This window comes from Pelecanus crispus, chromosome 1 (assembly GCF_030463565.1).
Source record: "Pelecanus crispus isolate bPelCri1 chromosome 1, bPelCri1.pri, whole genome shotgun sequence".
In the NCBI taxonomy this organism is placed as follows: domain Eukaryota; kingdom Metazoa; phylum Chordata; class Aves; order Pelecaniformes; family Pelecanidae; genus Pelecanus; species Pelecanus crispus.
This window is the reverse complement of record NC_134643.1, coordinates 200,418,147-200,436,554: the sequence shown is the minus strand read 5'-3', so window position 1 is coordinate 200,436,554 and position 18,408 is coordinate 200,418,147. Positions and strand designations below refer to the sequence as shown.

Below are 18,408 nucleotides of genomic sequence, written 5' to 3'. Positions count from 1 at the left end.
TACTCCTCCAATTCTCTCCCCCATCCCATCGGGGTAGGGGGAGTGAGCGAGTGGCTGCGTGGTGCTGAGTTGCTGGCTGGGGCTAAACCACGACAGTCAGTTTAAGATGCCTTTTTCTTCTGTGTCTTTCTTTCTTGTGCATCAGCACCCAAATATTCGCATTCATTCTTCATTCACACCTATCTTAGCCTTTCTGTTGCGGTTCTCTACAAAGATGCTGTAGGTAACGACAGTAGTTTCCTTGTGAAATGAATATTATCAAGGAGATGCTCCCACTTAAGATACAAGTCCTAATTTCTTCTTGTGTTTCTGTGGCACTACAGGGACTCTGCTCTTGAGTAGTTATTCAGTATTGCTGAACAACCAGAACTCAAGTATTTGATTGAAGTATTAATTGAGCTAGAGATCTTTGTGTGTGGACAGGAGCTAATTTTAGGAAATTTCATGGTGTTCTGGAGCAGATTAATCTAACCTGTGTAGACCCAGCCTTATTCACCTGTAACTGCCGCTATGTAAACACTTCATATCAGCAACGATTCTAAGAGATTATTAACTACAAACAAACACAATTATTTTAGGGTCACGTATCTTAATCAATAGCTATTGCATTGTGCAAAATCATCTTCTCCTAATGTAAATAGAAGGAGACAGAAAACCATCAGTATGCCTAGAATTACTTTTCCAATAGTACATGCTTCAGGGTAGCAGTAAAACTGTTGTTCAGAATGCAGAGATATCAACTGGCACTGTTACTCTCTAAAAAGAGTGAGAAAAAATTGCTTATGGATCATTTTGTACACTGTCATCATATAAGAGGTGTTCACAAAAAAATAACACTTGTATATAATTCTCACAATGGCATCATCAATACAATTTGCATCACCAGTCTTTAAAATCCAGGGAGACTGAGGATTTAGACATATATGAACGAACTACATTACTGTAAAAAATTGCTCCACACCTTTTGATCCATCATGTGCCATCATATTTACACAGAAGTGTAGTAAAATAATTACCAAAGGAACTTCTAGAGCAGAATGTGGCCTTATTACCCTAAATAGTTGCATTTTCTTGCTCTTTTATTTGATCACAATGATTAATTTTAAAGAAAAGTGTATCTGCTTAACCAGAAAACACGTGTATGATGATGAAAATATATCTTTTAACATTTACAAATATAATGTTTCAGTTTTGTTTTTCACTCAGGTTTTCTACTGAAATAGACATTTTAGGAGCAGTTTTTTATAGATAAATGTAAATATTAAATGGAAAAATGTAAATATAGTTGTCTGCACTATGACAACTGTCCAGTGTTGAAAAAATATTAATTAAATGTCTCTGTAATATTTTCCTTCTTCTTTCCTTTTAACACATACAGCAAGTCTTTTAGTTTTGAGATTTGAAAAAAAAGAGAGTGGTTTAAGATTAGGTGAGAATGTGGTTGGTTGAATGCAATGTTGTCTCTATATATCTGATATTATGCCAGATTTTTTTGTATGAAAGCCCTGTTCTCTTCTTAAAAGCTTCAAATTCTCAAGACTGCTTTTTAAACCTTATTTTTAAATGGACATGATATCAATATTGTGAAAGCAAATATTTACTGTCTTGCATTTTAGGTGTTCAATTTACATTCATGTGCTGTTGATTTAAATGAATATGAAAGTTTTCCAGAAGGCTGAGTGCAAAATTGTGTTTGTTAGTCAACTATATTTGCAAGGCCAGTATGTGCATGGTACTGAAGAATTAGCTGCTGTATTCAAATGTTCAGATGACTGGCAAAAAAATTGTCATCTTAGATAACTTCATTAAAATCAACAAATTAACATACTCATTGAAACTGCATGCACATAGACTGCTAGTATGCTGGCATCGTTTCCAACACTTAACATTTTCTTTGCAGATCTAGAACACAGGTGATAGCAGTGTTCACAACATATCAATGAAATGGTGGGGGCTTTGCACTTTGTGGGCACTGAAAGACAAATTAAGTTTCTCAGAATCACACGAAGCTGCAGACAAAGGATAGGAGTATGGTTTTAGGGTCCATTAACATAGTCTTACCCTATTTCAGAAAGGTTAAGAAAATTGGCACTATTACGTGTTCCTCAGCAACGGCGTTATAACACAGCATAATCCCGTCATAAACAAAAACTGTTGCTAACTCCATTGTGCAGTTTTAGTAATCTTGCATTTCTTTTTCCACAGGAGTGTGGTTGTACCAGTAAAGAAACCCCCTCCAGGTAGTCTGGCGGTTACCACAGTAGGAGCTGCCACAGCTGGGAGTGGACTGCCACCGGGTAGTACACCTAATATATTTGCTGCAACAGGAGCTACACCAAAAAGTATGATTAATACAACAGGTATTGTCCTTAAATATTTTTGTGACCCTCATTTTTTCTTGTTTGTTTTTTGTTCTGTTACTTTTAGTGGTGTTTTGGTTTTTAATCATCTTTTTTGTTACTGTTTTTGTATTTCTAAAATAAAAACGGGCGAAGATGAAATCTTGGCCCTTATTAGAGCCAATGTTTTCTCTTGGTGTATGTTTATAATCTTTGATACTGCACATTGGACTTGCACAGCCTTAAATAAGTAAATAGCCTTAATACTGTTTTATAAGCATAGTTTAGAATTGAAATGAGCTAACTTCTCCAGTGCTCTGCAGGAGAGGATGTTTATATGATATATACCAATAAATTCCTCCTTATGCATTGAAGAAAGTAAAGACACCTAGCTACTTGATAAATATTTTTTATGATTTATTATAATCATAGAGGGTTAATATCTTGGGCAATTACTGTTTGTCAATTAAAATTGTGCTATGATTTTTGGAAGGTTTTTCAGTAAGAACCTGCCTAATTTAACTGTAGTCATGTCTTATCAGTAGTTGTTTACTGTGACCTATAGAAGGAGGACAAGACCTTTTTTAATTATTTATAATAGTAGTAATGGGATCATCTATCATGAAGGAGCCTGTTGACCATGATTTCCATTCAGAAATGAATCCTTACTGAGAGCATCTGATGTTTACTTAAACTCCTTTGAAATGTCTGTCTATGGTCTGTTTTCTTTCTAAACTAAGCAAAAGCACTTGAGAGAACAGCTCTCTTCAAGGATATCACAACTTCAGTCAAGGGTTGAGAAAGTGAAAATCGCCCTGGGGTTGCAGAAAATGGAGGGGGAAGCTTTTGGCATCCTTCTGCTTCATGGAATAATATGAAGACACACTCATTTTTTTTTTTTCTTTCCTTTTGCAGATTACCTTTAATACCTGGTAATAGAACTTTGATTTTTCTAAGGATAAAAAAAAAAATCTTAAAATCTAATTATCCTGAGGCAGATGGGAGGAATGAATGCTCTGAATAATGTTATCACTTCTGTGAACAGTTCCATTTGTGTAGCCACTTCTGTTAATCTTGAACGGATTTCCTTTTAGGTACTCTTATGTCATGCAAAAAATATCCTACATTGGAAACCTTGTTTTCCAAATGATACTGAATAGTGTAAGCTTTTCAGTCTTCTCACTGATTAAAGATCTGAACTGTTTTGGCCGGAATGTAGTAGCTCTTCTTTGTAAGTAATTGCATTTAAAAATCAGTCATTTCCCCGATACTGTTCTTAGTAGAGGACAGTATTGCAGATACCATGGTACATTCACTGTGGATTAAAGGCTGCTTTTTTCTGGTAGATCTTAGAGCTTCTTTTTTTTTTTTTTTTAATGCAACTGTTTTTGTCTTGTAGTCTATGGATTAGCTTGATTAAAGGGAAAGTATTGATTCAATGGTATTTCAGCAAGTATCAGATTTAATTAGAACTATATGTGTACTGAACTTCTTTAGTGATCTTATTTGGTAAAGCCTTTTATGCCTGAATTCATCTGAATGAGCTTTATTGATGAATTCTCTTAAGAAATAGTTTAAAAACTCCTTCCCCTCCAACCTTTTTCAAAGATTTGAATTTTATATCAACATTTTAGAAATGCTAAACACATTAATGGTAGTAAGAAAAAGTAGTATCACATTGAAAACATATAAATATATATTAGATTAAAATGCTCATTTTGCCATTTTTAATTAATCTATGCCTACAGTAGTTAAAACAGTGATCACATGTCACTTTTTGAGATATATGCGTGAAGTATCCAGATACATTCTGGTTTATATACTTGTAGTCTGTGAAATTATCTATGTTATTAATGATTTTAAAGTAGTGTATAGAATTTCATTGAACAGCACTTTTTTTTTTTTTTACTATGGTAAAAAAGAAACAGTATACAATTTTTTAGAAACACTAGATGTCCCCCCAAACCTATTTACAGTTGTTTTTACAGTATGTCACAGATACTCTAGAAATACAGTTTTATCTTTGAGGTATATTCTGTGCTGGACTTGTGCAAAAGGTGTGTTTTTGAGTTATTCATGGATTGCAGTCAGTGTTTACATTCCATCTGCCATCGCTGTCGTAGTCAATGTCACTGTCACGATGTAATGAGATGTATGTTACTGAAGTCCTTTTAGTGCTTTGAATGTATCTGTTGGGAGATAGGTTTTCTTCCTTCATCTCTTTATGTAAGAAACTGGTTTTATAGGTTTTAGACTGGATCTCTGTAATTCATATCCTGATTCTCACTTCTGTGTTAATCCAGTAGTTCTAGGTCTGTTTGACCTTCTCTCCTGGGAGCCTAGCTGGTTAAACAACTTAGCAACTGCATTTTTAGACAACCACCTTAATGAAGAAAATTTGACTTTGGAAGGAAAAGGGAAGAAGCAATAAAAATGTGTTACCTATGTGTATATGAATACAAATATGTAAATAATATAAATACGTAAATAATATAAATACACAGGCACACATATACATATATATATGAAGCCTTAATCTTTTTTAAGCTACCCTGTTCCCAGCTAAGTTGCTGTGATTCCTAGACTGGGAGAGAGAGCCTACCTTATATTTTTGTGTTTCCTTTTCAATGTGTTTGGGTACATTTACAATTTGTATTTAGTCCAAGTCAGAACCCACAGTGTAAGCCACAATCCACCTCCCACTCACATTATTAAGCAGCAGACTACATCAGTTCCTAGTCTAAATCCTGAACCTCACCAGCTACTCTACTGTCAGCAAGCCCAGCAAATCCTGCTGCATTTTGATACTGTTTTGAATGGAGATTTTCTTAAATGAGCCAGTCAAAATTCTGATCTTTACCTTAATTCTTTTATCAGTAAAAATTATTTAAAGGCAAACTAAAAAAAAAAGAAAAAATCATCCCTGCTGCCACAGAATTTTTCACCACTACCATGGTGCATTTGACCTCTACTTCACTGTCAGCTGGCTGCTTAAGCAGTTAAGAAACCGTAAATGCTTCGTAGAGCTTTGCAGGAAACTGAAAAATAATATATACCTGTGTAACGCAAAGGACAGTGATATATCAACTGCTAAAACTGACCAGCAACAGGGAGTTGCCAGTTATCACTTGAAAAAAATTGGCAGAATAATGCCACTGATCTCTAAAAAACTGGGGTTCTCCACCCCTCCTTGCTAACTTGGATGCATCTTGCCTGCCTCCCTCATCTCTGGTAACACTGCAGTCCCTGAGGCTTTGAACTCTGACTACAAGACCGTTGGTTGCTACCTCGCTTGCAGTAGTGCGTTGCACAAGGGCTGTGCAGCGGAACAGGGACAGCATTTATCACAGTGCTCTTGCTACTGTTCGTGGCCACTCTGAGCCTTTGCTGGTTTGCTTCAGAGGGGCTGAACTCACAGTGCCGTTTCAGCAAACGTGATAGATTGGCATTCAGAGTCTAAGTTTAGCCCTTAGCTCTGACCCAGATCACATAAAGTATAAATGTGTGCTCTGTCTGCATCTTTTCTCTGGGCAACCATTGAAATGATACCCTGGCTGCCCTCCCTACTTTTAAGATCTTAAAATTCTCCTTCACTCGAGGAAGGAAACAAAAAAAGTACAATTAGTCTTAATACTCCTCAGACACTAGTTTCCCCCATTAATTCCTGAAGCAATACACATTTTCTATCTTTTCTGTCATTTTTTAATTTGCATTTTATTTTCTGCCTATAGTTGCAACTGGGCAGCCAAGAAGTGTGTGCATATATATATTAAAAAAAATAGTTAAACTTCTATTCTCCACTCAAGCTCATCTTAAATATACCTTTATTTTAGAAAGATCTTGCTTTACAGGATGATGTAAAAATGTTTTCATCTTTGGAATATAATTTGGGAATAATGAAAATGAGGTAAGGATTTATTTTGCCTGATTTTCAATAGCTTTTTAAGCTTATTATTGTTATACTAGCAAAATAAGGTATTACTTTATATGATAATCATATGGAATGGTTGTAATTCTTTTAGAATAAGTAACATTATTTCCTTACTTAAAAGTAGATGAATAAGACAAGGACTATATTAAAAGTCTCTAAAAGTTATGTTTCTTCAAACTGAATTAAGACCTGTATTTTTTGGGGGACAGGTGCAGTAGACTCAGGATCTTCTTCTTCCTCTTCGTCATCCAGCTTTGTGAATGGTGCTACCAGCAAAAATCTCCCAGCTGTCCAAACTGTTGCCCCAATGCCAGAGGATTCAGCTGAAAACATGAGGTACACAAGTTCTATCTTTTAATATTAATTATAATCTCTTCTCCCACAACAACTTCATACATACAAATTAGTATAAAAAGAAAATTACGTATAAATATATTTTAGCTCATTTAGTGTGCATTATTTTAGTTATTAATGTAGTAAAATTTGTATTTATATACTTTTTCAGTACTAAAAATGTATATACTAAAATAACACTTCACTGAAAAGTCTAACTTCAGAGAACTATGCCAGACACTAAAACTTCATTAAAAGTAATTTTTTAGTTGACTGGCTTTTTACATTGCTCAATAGGGATAGTAAGAATTGGAACGCAAGCACAACTTGGCAATGGAGCACTAGCAAGTGGAACGAGAGACACAACATCTTCTGAGCAAACAAAAGCCCTATTTAAACTGGAGAGGACGAAACCAGCCATGAATTCATGCAGCTAACTAAATGGTGCACCAGATCTGAGTTGGTGTTGCAAGAGACACATGCCATGGGATAGCTAATACCCCTCTTACATTGACTGGCAGCCAGGAAAATGCCCTCTGAAATTCCTTTTAAATATCTTTGTATAATAGCTTATTATTTTGTAAAGTTGTGCTGTAGCACACTTCAAAGACAAATTTTTGACCTTTTCAAGGTGCACACCTGTCTGCCCTAAAAAGCTGATGCAGGGTATACTAAGGAGGTGCCAAGTGTCCCTTAGTTGGCCAGCCACTTTGAGCTGTGGTTTTATGAAGATTGGAGTGGAGGCAGCAACCAAGCTAGCTGTTCATGAGCTTACAAGCTTACAAGCTCATGAACAAGAGAATTTCATTCCCTAATGAACTAGAAAGGAAATAAACTTAAATCAAGGGCCCTAGGTAACCTGTAAAAAAAGTATTGGTGCTTCAGTGATTTAACAAACAGTGCAAAAAATGCCTTTTTTTGCTGGTTCTATCTGAAGTGTGAGGCGAGTGGTGCAGGCGGAATCACAGCAATGGGTGAGGGCCCAGGCTAAAAGTGTGAGGGCTGTTGGCTCCACTCCAAAAAGGTGCAAATGATTAAGGAGAGAATGGCTATTTGTATGGCATTATTCATTGCTTGACAGCGTTACAGGGCAAGTTAATAAAACTGTGACATAATTAAACCACTCCTTTTGCTTCTTGTCTTTTTCATATGTTAGGACAGTGCTTCAATGAGGGTGAAATCTTTTTTAAAATTCAGATACTGAAGTATGTTAAAATTAAACTGGATCGTTGATCCATTTATTTTAAAGTTATTTTAACCAATGCAATGTTTTTGTTTTTTCACAAACATTTTGAAAGTTTTTGTCCTCGAGTCAAAGAAAAACTTGAGTTGCAAAGTCTGGAATTCAAATTTTGAACTCAGAATTTGAAGTCAGAAGTAGTACTCTGAGTAGTAACTGAAATTAGTGACTGAAAAAACTTATGTGGAGCACAATATCAGAACTATAGATAACTTAAAATCTAATCAACCCAAGAAATGTCTTTGGGGCTTTTTTCCCTATTCTCCCCCACCCCCCCTGAATCAAATAAAACTTCATTTTGATAATAGATAACTTTTGGGTTTCTCACTTTGAATTCGTTGTGCTTCAGCTTTTATGAGAGTAAAAATCAGAGTTGTTTGTGGGGGCAGAGAGTATGAAGTGAAAGCTAACTTATGTAAGCCTTCCCTTACACCAGCTGCATAGGAAAAGAGCTGCTTATGGCTGTAGACTGAGCAGAGAAAAGTGAGCAGGAGAGTGATCTTGTACTTTTAGACACAATAGTCTTGATTTGGAGGTAGAGGTTTGGCCTGGAATGAGGCTGGGAAGGTAGCATACTTGGGACTGGGGCAGTGTGTGCCCCCACCTCTCCTTCCACAATTGCTTGTGACCAATTCAAGCAATAGGTAGTAAGAACTGTCCACAGGATTATTTGGTCTTTTTGCTCACAGTTTTAAAAGTATTTATTTTAATCTGATGTTGCTACTCTGCTCTTTCAATCTTTCCTGTCCCAGTTCATCACCTTTATATATATAAATTATATATATTTATATATAATATATATAATTTATTTTATGATGTGTGTTGCCTTTAATCTGCAAAATAAATAATCTTGAATTTAGAAGCTATTAAAAGTTTATTTGCTTCGAATGTCCAGAAACGGAGAGGAAAAAACCCAATGTTCATTCTTTACAAAAAACCCTTAAAATCTCTTAGTTCAGTCATGAAAACTAGTTACATTAATCTCCACAGGGAATTCCCTAATGATTGCAAGATGCGTTATAAGGTATAATAGATGTTAGAAACAGCTGTAGAATCAGATTGGTCTATCTCCTCTTTTGCTCCTCTGTGCATGTAGATGGGCCAGCTCCTTCCCTGAAACATTTTTCGGGTCTCTGTGTATGCTTTTTGATTAATTTTGCTTGTTCTTGAAACCGAAGGACCAGAACTCCAGTCAGTTTTCAACATGTAAATGCACCAGGGATTTATATGAAGGAAAAAGGACTTTTTTTTCCTTTTTTCTCTATTTAAATATTAATTTCTGTCCTTTGATATGCATTTTTAAACAGTGCTAAACTTTTATCTCACATTTTCAGAGAATACTATTTCCAATCCATAATATACAAGATCATTCAGATATCCATTTGACAACAAGGTGTTTATTAATAGCTCATCCAAGGTGTTGATTAATAGCACATCCACACCTCCCATATTACTTGATTCTTAAATAAAAATTGATCTTAATTTAAAAACTTTTGACCTTGAAATTCTTTCAATTGTACACGAAGTTTTCAAAGTTAAATGAACTCTGAAAAATTAGCCCTTTTAAACCAATTTACAGTGAAAGCATACTTGAAAACATGATTTAGAGAAGTCTGGATTAGTCTAGTAGGCTCTTTATCTCTAGCAGCAAAAGCTTGGGGTAGATTCATGTTGCAAATTAAAAACTCTAAGCCAGTCACATGCATTTCAAGAATAGTCAATAGAGGCTTTAGCATAGTGAAATTCACTTCAACTAATCATCTGAAACAAAGGCTGATGATATGAATCCCTCCTTTAGAATATTAGAAAATCAATATCTGAATTTGAAATGGGAAAGCAGTACACTGAAAGAAAATATACTATAGGAATTCAGTAAAATAATTTTAAGCTAATGAAGGAAAACTTCCAATGTGCTTATAATGTCAGCTTTTTTTTTTAAAATAGGGATCTTCATGTGATCTGAATTAAAAAGTCCACATTTATTTAGTGTTCATAGATAGTAGATACAGTATAAAATTTAAATGTCAGTGTTCATTCTCTTAGGTTCTGCCAATAAATGTAACTTCTTCCTATAATTGAGCTTTTAAATGCCAATAATATTTTGGTGTCATAATTCAAGCACGAGGAAAACCCCTTCAGCCACCAGCAGTCTGAAAAAGAACAGCAAAAATTCTTGGTAGACCAGAATAAGTATGTAACTTCATTTCTATTCTTAAGTAATAGTTCGCTTCTTTGATACAACACAGCAGGTTTTTAATCTTGGCATAGACTTTCAGAGGGCACAAATGTTATGCCTTGTCAGGTTTTAAAGGGAAGAAGGACTCTTAAGGGGTACGATCCTTAGCACGCTGCTGATTTGTATCCTTGTATTTGTTTTTTTGCTAGGTTTGTATCCTCAGACAAAGGGATATTATTTCTGGTATTTAAAAAGCAAACAGAAGTCACAAGACTTCTTCTCATTGTACAAGTAGAAATTAAGGAACACTCCATGATTCAAAGAGGGTATAGTCTCAGCAGGCAGAGAAGTATAAACGCAAAGGCAGAGTGATTTACTTGGGATTATGTTCCCTCAAGGTTGAAGAAAAGAATATTGATTTTCTTGATACGTGTGCTAGAATGCTTCCTCATGCACTCCCTTGTCCAGCATTGCAATGCCAGATGTTGTTATTTGAAGGCTTGAATAAAAAAGAAAGTTACTTGTGATTGCCTTGGGTGTATAAAAACTTCTTTTTTAAAGCTTTCAAATATATATAAAATGATGAGATGCATATAAGCTGAGATAGGTGAAATAGACTTACACTTGAATATCTGACATTCTTCTTACTATGTTTGAAAATGAGAATAAAAATTTTACTTGTTTTGGGGTATTCTGTAAATGCTGTAGAATTTATGAGGCTGCCATACTGCTGACTGTGGCGTGACATTTGTGTTTACTTAAAGACATTTAAACACTGTAAAGTTTAATCAAATTATGATCATCTTCTTTTCTAAAGAAGCTTACAGCAACTTTTAAAAACAGGTATGATTTGACATCATTTAACTTCTATTGTTAAGTGTTCTTTCCAACACGGTCTCTGTTTTTCCACAGTATCACTGCAAAGCTTGAAAGAGCTTTAGAAAAGGTGGCCCCTCTCCTGCGAGAAATTTTTGTTGACTTTGCCCCTTTCCTATCCCGAACATTGTTGGGCAGTCATGGACAAGAGCTGTTGATTGAAGGTACTGTTTCTGTTATAAAATTGTATTATTTTAGCTATTAGTCATTCTGTATGAACAATGTTTCATTTTCACAAGACTTTTTATAACTATTTTTGATAAAGAAATGAATCAGTTGTTAACGTGTTGTGATTGCACCTCCTTCCTTGCATTTAGCTTCATTTAAAGAATTTAAAAGTGATAGCTTTTGTACCCCTTTTTTGACTAAGTGAGATGCTGTGTAAAGATACATCTTGTCATCTTGGAATGCAAAATCATCTCTACGATTTGCTTTTTCCTCCTCAGAATAATTATATTAGTATAAGTCTTTCAGCCTGACTTTGAGAAACTAATGAAAAATGTAATTAAAATATGTAATCAATTCCCATGGAAGAAAGTAAATTGAAGACTGTGCTCCAACATTATTGATACGTGCATCAAGATTTGGTAGGGACACTGTTTGCTCAGGTGGGTCAGTTGGATTCACACAGGCAGATAAAGATTTGTCCCTAGAGGGGAATAAAAAGTGAGGATTTTTTTAAAGAAAAGTATCCTTGAACACTTTGAAGGAGTTTCATGGGGTTTTATGCATTGTCTTTGCTACTTCATAGTTACAAGATTTAGGGAAAATAATGATTCCTCATGGGTGAGGCAGTAAGTAGTGCAGAAATTATGCAGAAAGTGCAAATGCAACAAGGTCGTTCAGAAAGTGATGAACTGGTGCTCATGCAGTTAAAATAGTGATGGGGGAATTTGCATGAACATGCACTGATCCCACATCATATTTCCAGAGGAACATATTCAGTGAAGTAAACTTTTTCCTTCCAGAGTTGTTCTTACACATAATATTGCTATTTAATGAGACGTTTAGGGTTGGACTCTATGATCTCAAAGGTCTTTTCCTAAGAACCTAAACAATTCTATGATTCTATGAAAAAGTCTCATTAAGGCAAAGCTTATAACGTGTGAAGGTCTACGCAGAAAAAACACAGCTTTGTGTTCAAAATCCAGAATCCCTTCTATTATACATGTGTTTTTCTAAATATCAATGTACAGTCTTTCTATGGTCTCAGTTATTATTGCCCACAACGTTGGCCCCCTTTTGTTCTTAATGCTAGAAATATTTGCACCTTGTGGCTGAAATCTTCTCAATAGCCTTTTCCTTTTTTGTCTAATTATTGTTTAATAATATTATTGTTTAATAATACCAAGGAATTGTATAGTAGCTTAGTAATTCTCAGAAGCTTCAGGGTTTTTATACTGTTTATTTTATAGCTGTGAGTAAGTTGCAGTTCTCACTTAATGACACCTGAAGTTAATGGTCTGAGATGCTCATTGAGAACATTTTGAAGGCTGTAAGACATTTGATAGATTCCATTCTTAAGTCTCTTATTTCAGTAAAGTTGATTGCAAAACTTGTAGCAGTGTTATCCGTTTCTGTTTGACAATTGATTAATTGCACTATAGTTTTTATACAATACAAATAAAATTGTCTTGGTTTCACATAAGCGCTTTTATAGATTAAAAAAATTCTTCACCAATGCTGTTCTCACTTCATCTTTTGGTCAGATTCATGGTGTGAACAAGGCTGCAACAGTTCTCAGCCTATGGCAACAACTGAAAAGCTAGAGGCCACAGGAACCTCTTGACTGTATGACACTGAGTTTGCTTCATTGCCTGTCCAGACAGAGACATGGTTTTGTTGGCATTCTTCCAATAACCACTTGGACTGCAGTTCTAAATTTTGTCTCATCTATGACACAGCCATCCCGTTCAGTCTCAGGAATCATTGTTTACGAACCAAACTCCAAGTACTGTCCTTCCCATCACTTTTCCTTAATGTTATGTCTAACCTTCTCTTCAATCAGTGTCTCTCTCCTGATTTCTAAGAACTAGTCCTTTCTTCCCAAGATATTGAAATAGCAATCTGTAAGGAAAAAAAAAATCCAAACGCAGCTTAGATTTTTACCCTGCATGCCTCAGGACTTGAATTTCTGCTTGCTCCCTCTAAAATAGTTGGGCTTTTTTTCTCTTTCAACAGAGGACTCAACTGCTTTTATAGTCATTGTGTACTTCTCATCTTTTCTTTCCTCATTGCCTGTATGAGACCCTTGATCTAACCTGAATTCTTGCCTAGTTAAGTTCCCTTTAAAAGGGAATTCTGAATTTTCTCCTAGTCCATTACCTGATTTACTTTGATAAATTTCCTGTCATTGTTTACTGAAAGCCAATGGTTGTCCTCGAAGTGCTTGAAAGGGCTCTCCAGGTAATGACTCTGCAAAACAGAGGCTTTTAGTGGCTTGACTCAAGATGTGTGAGTACATAGAATTCCTGTGGGGCTTTGATAATTTAAGCTTGATTTTTACTGGCAAGCAGTAATTAGCTTGACAGTTTTATATGAAATAGTTTAATGTGTTGCTTTATGTGTAAAGGTTTTAGTTATAACAATTAAAAAGGAGCCAATAAACTTTATTTAATCAAGCCTGAAGGTGCTGTTTTTCAAATTGATCACTACAAAAGTATCTGTTGCATTCTATAAAGTGCGACCTTTTCTTCTGATTATTCAAGCTTGAAACATAAAAATACCTTCCCTCCTCTTGCTGTCTTTCAAAACCTCCATATGGTATGAAGCCTTTCCCCTATCAGATTTTGCTAAAATCTGAATACCTTCAGGCATCCTTGATGGCATGTGCTTTTTTTCTGAAGCTCTCTCTAGTGCTCTTCTGCATGCATATGTGTAAGAATTACTAAATCATTTCAGACTTGGTAAGAATATCCACAGTTTTGTAGCTGAGGTTTTGCAAACTGAAGAGAGAGCACAAAGGAAAAGGGAACAGGAAAAAAAATAATGTGACGACTTCTAAAACAGGTTAATTATGCAAACTTTCTAGAATATCTGATGCTTTGAGATAGGTGTTGTTAATATATATTTGGAAATGTGTATACAACTTATTATGATTTCACTTTTTTGTAGTAGTTGAGCTGTCTCGAACTTTTGGTGAAAAATCTTGCACTCATACCATGCCACCTCGTTTTCCTTTAGCTTGTATCATCATTCTGTCCCATGGAAGACTGGCTGATTTATTCTTTGAGGAAACTATATTTAACATCTAAGCAGTGGCTTCTTAACTCTTGAGTGGAGTTGAAATGAACTGTCTGCAATCATCTGGTCAGTCTAGACCAAAAACTTGGATCACTCATTCTCAAAATTGTTAATTTTTCACGTTTGTTCATGTAAATTCCAAAATGTGACTGGTAGCAGAGGCACTCTGTCAAGTAGTAATCCGACATTGCAGAACATTTTTATTGGTAAGACTCTTCATCTATTTACTTACTGAAATAGTACTCATTTTTCCACAACCAGTTCTTTCTTCAAAGGCATCTTACTATCTTCCAAATATTTCAACTTCCCAGAATAAGTGTCCCCCATGATACGTTAAGAAGGACTGATTTGCAATCGAATGCAAATAGTTTCAGAGTATTCCAAAACCAGCCCAACACTACTGTGGTTCATCAACTGAGGTTCTTTCAATGCCTCAGAGAACAGAAGTTGCAAAGGTTAAAATTGTCCGTATTGAATCTAATTGGAAACAAACATGTGATATGTGTAGGTCACATATTTAAGCTTAGCAATACTCATTGCGGAGTTCCATTTAACACTTGCACAGATATGTTTTCACTAACTCTAGTTTCCATGTGATCTGTGAATTCCCTCCATGTAAAGTGCATTACAACATTCTAGCTTTTAGGTGAAAATGTTACAGGCAAGTGTAATCTGATCTGTATCTGAAAGAAAAGTTATATCCTCTTTTTGTCAAGCACAGATGGGTAAAAGTATTTTCACTACAGCTGTTCTTGGAGTGTCCTGAACTGTTACAATAGGTTCAAGATCAAAACATAGTCACGTACAATGCTTTCCCTTCTCTTTAGTGAGATATCAAACAAACATTACCAATACTTTTCATTTTCCTATATCATTACCTGGGTAGAAAGTCAGCCAGGTAGCCCTTTTCCAAAAAAGCTCTTACAAATTCTTTGGCCTACATTTGATATGTTTCTGAAACATGCACAATTCAAATCAGATGGAACAGAAAATGTTTTCATGCTGATAGGAGCAGAATCTGTTTCTCCTCATTAACTCACCACATGGCCCTGTGAAAATACTCAGTAGAAGTGATGATGGACTAGTTTTGTATGGTATTTGACTGGAGGCTTCTTGAAACAATTGAAAAAATGCCCAAAACATTCCTTTGGAAACCACAGATAGAACTTGGGTGCTAAATGACACTAAAAGCTCCCAAAGACCACAAGTATGGCATCACTGTGGCATCTACCAATGCTGACGCAATTTGTTTCGTATTTCCTCAAACACTAGCTAGTTTTGTATTAGGAAGAACAAGGTAACCATTTTGCTGAGATACTATAGAAGTCTGGAAATCCCTTAGACTTTCCGGGAAAAAAGTTATTTTTGGTGCTTAACATGGCCCTTGGCTTTCTCTTAGAAACTTTTCAGAACCTTTGCGTTATTTTTGTGCTCAGGAGCACAGATGCTATAAAGCAGAAAGATTGTATGCTCTTGCAGAACTTTATTTTCCTGTTCATATTGTTCTCGCATTTTTTTATCTTACTCTGCCACATCCAAAATATTTTTGTTTGTGTATCCAAGCATGTTTTCTTTCAACAAATAAGACTTTTGGTAATTGCTTATCAGTCTGTAGCACAGCATGTAGCCAACATTCTGAACAAAATAAATAAATTAATAAATATTAGCAAGTAAGAGAGAAAGGGGATAAAAAAAGTGTTATGATTTTTAAATTTGCATTAACAGGAATTAACAGCATATAAGTAAAAACTGAAGCTATTCATAGTGCTGAAATTTCTATGAGCCACTTGTTGATCCTACTTTGATATTTTTATTAACAGTCTTGATTATGGTGCAGAATTGTTCCTGGCAAAGCTAACTGCTTAGACAGAGGTATACAAAATGAGAAGCGAAGGCATTCCACTGGAGAGATATGTTGAAACATTTTGTGGAATTAAAAAAACTCAAGAAAAACCACATTTCAACACAGCCAAATGCTGAGTCCAATCTCCAGGAACGAAAAATATAGAATATACCTAGAGGATAGGAGATGAGGGATTAAGCCACTCAAAGGATGTAGGTATTGTTATAATAATTAGCATACTCTGGGCTCTCTTAACTCAGTGCTGAGGGAACAAAGACTTGTCCAATACATGGAAGCCTAGGAAGAATAGATGAGAAGCTGATTTCATTTCTGCGCCCAACTTCAGTAAAACTCCTACCATCTGGTTCTACAGTCAGCACTTCAAGAATGATATGCACACACTGAAGAGGGAACAAAAGAGCAGGGCACAAGAGTGACTGATGGATGGGAGATAAACTCCATGAAGTACAATGTAAGGACCTTGATTTGTTCGACATACCAAAGAGAAGAGATAAAAAGAAGTTAGATACTACAGGATGTCTTAGCCTTTCTACCAACAGAATGCCTAATGAGGGTAAATAACATTGGAAAACTTTACTAGGACTTACCGTCAAATATTGAGATCGATGTTAAAACAGTCTTTATGACTGTTTTAAACATTCTTTCTAAATGTAGTCTTCAATCCAGCTTCTCAGGAGGAAAAATGTCATGTATTTGCTGACTGGTTTTGGAGCTTATTTGTGGCTTTGGAGCCTGTGAATCCCCATTTCCTCCATGCCATACCCTGCAAAGAATGATAGTCTACATTAACCTTAATTTGCTCTAACATTGCCATCACTGCATTTGTTAGATGTACTTCAGTGTCAGCTAGCCTCCTGCAGGGATCAGTAAAGAAAGTGTTTTTTCCTTGTTCTGCAGTATCATCTTCCCTTGAGGCATCAAAGATGGTCAGTATTTAAGTCATTGTATGAAATAAACCTTTCTTCTGATTTTTTATGGGGGTTCATATATATATGAAAATAAAAAAAAAAAAAGAATTTTATTTAAGAACTTCTTCAGTCATTACCTTGAAGCTCATTTCAGTATGAGAGATTTTCTCCTTTCTCTGCATAATGAAGTTCGTCTATTCAGACAAGCCTCATATAAGGCTTATGCCAGCTATAGTTTGGTCCTCAGATTTCAGAGAGCCCTTTGCAAGCCTATGCATGCATAGCCATACATATACTTTAATGTGATTTCTTGCCGATATGAGACTTAGATGATCACACTGGGTGAGGAGAATCAGCCTTTTACTCCCTTGATAACTTCTCAATGTGTTGGCCAGTTTCAGTCAGTTTAACAAAGGATGCTTAAAAGATGCTAATTTTACACAATATTCATGAATATATGTATCTGTTTAAAGAAAAGATACTCTATAAAGTCTTGGCTGCAGCAGTAGATACAATGTATTTCTTAATCAACTTCAATATTTACTGTGCACTATCATTTGAGGTATACCATCATCGTGTAGTGAATAAATGGAAAACTGAAAAGTAACTAAAAAAAATTAATCTGGTTTATTTACAGCTGTGTAATATACTGTGTTGGTACAACAATATGGATATTGCAGTGTAAGGAACAGGAAAGCAATTGGTAAAGGAGGACAGAGAGAGTGCAGCAGGAACTCAACACTATTAGATAGCAGAGGATCCCTGTTAGAAATTGAGGTGAATGATAAAAATGTTTCTGCGGGGAGGATGTTACGCGATGGTCAGGCTAGTGCCATTTGCAGTGTGTGTCTCAATGGACATGATCGCTCTGGTCAGTCAGGGTCAGGAATCTTATGGATTCTTTTGTTTTTACTGGGGCAGGAACTGTGGATTGGTTTTCAAGGCTAAGGAGTTCATGATATATTCCTTCTCTGCCATGCCACCTCCCACTCCTTTCTTTCCATGTGCCCCAGGTGTCTCGGTGTACATTCTTCTGTGTCTAGTAAGAGGTGATGCTGCAGGCTTAGCACAGTGCAGTTAAAGCCAGTGAATTGCCTGACCCAATCCGTCTGGAAGACGAATTTTCTTAATTTGTGGTAGTAAGATCCCTGTTCGTAGATTTCTTTTTATCTTTCACTGTAAACACGTGCAAAAAGATCCCAGTGACATCACACTACTGTCCAAAACCAAGCCCTGTTTAGATTATGAGGTTGGAACAATAAGGAGTTTAAGATAATGCTTTTCTTCAGTAAGTTTAAAAACATTCATCATCACTAACAATACATAGAATAACTTTATATTGTTACAAGCTTTGAATGTTGATTAGCACTGTGAGGAAGTTTTTTTATGTATTTTTCTTTTTTACTTTATGAATTTCTGCAAGTAATTTGCAAGATTTGGATTTTACTATGAGAAAACAATAAGTAATTGAGAAATGCATGAAAACCCTTGAAATCCT

At 35.5% G+C, this 18,408-nt stretch overlaps 1 protein-coding gene across 4 annotated transcripts in view; it reads left to right on the top strand.

Moving 5' to 3' along the window:
• Positions 1-18,408, top strand: part of NBEA (neurobeachin) — a 532,307-nt gene that overhangs the window by 232,460 nt on the left and 281,439 nt on the right. For all 4 annotated transcript variants that reach the window (XM_075727933.1, XM_075727935.1, XM_075727932.1 and 1 more), the window contains 3 exons: positions 2,206-2,360; positions 6,480-6,606; positions 10,932-11,059. In XM_075727933.1, coding sequence (XP_075584048.1) covers positions 2,206-2,360; positions 6,480-6,606; positions 10,932-11,059 — 410 coding nt within the window. The remainder of the gene's footprint in view (positions 1-2,205; positions 2,361-6,479; positions 6,607-10,931; positions 11,060-18,408) is intronic.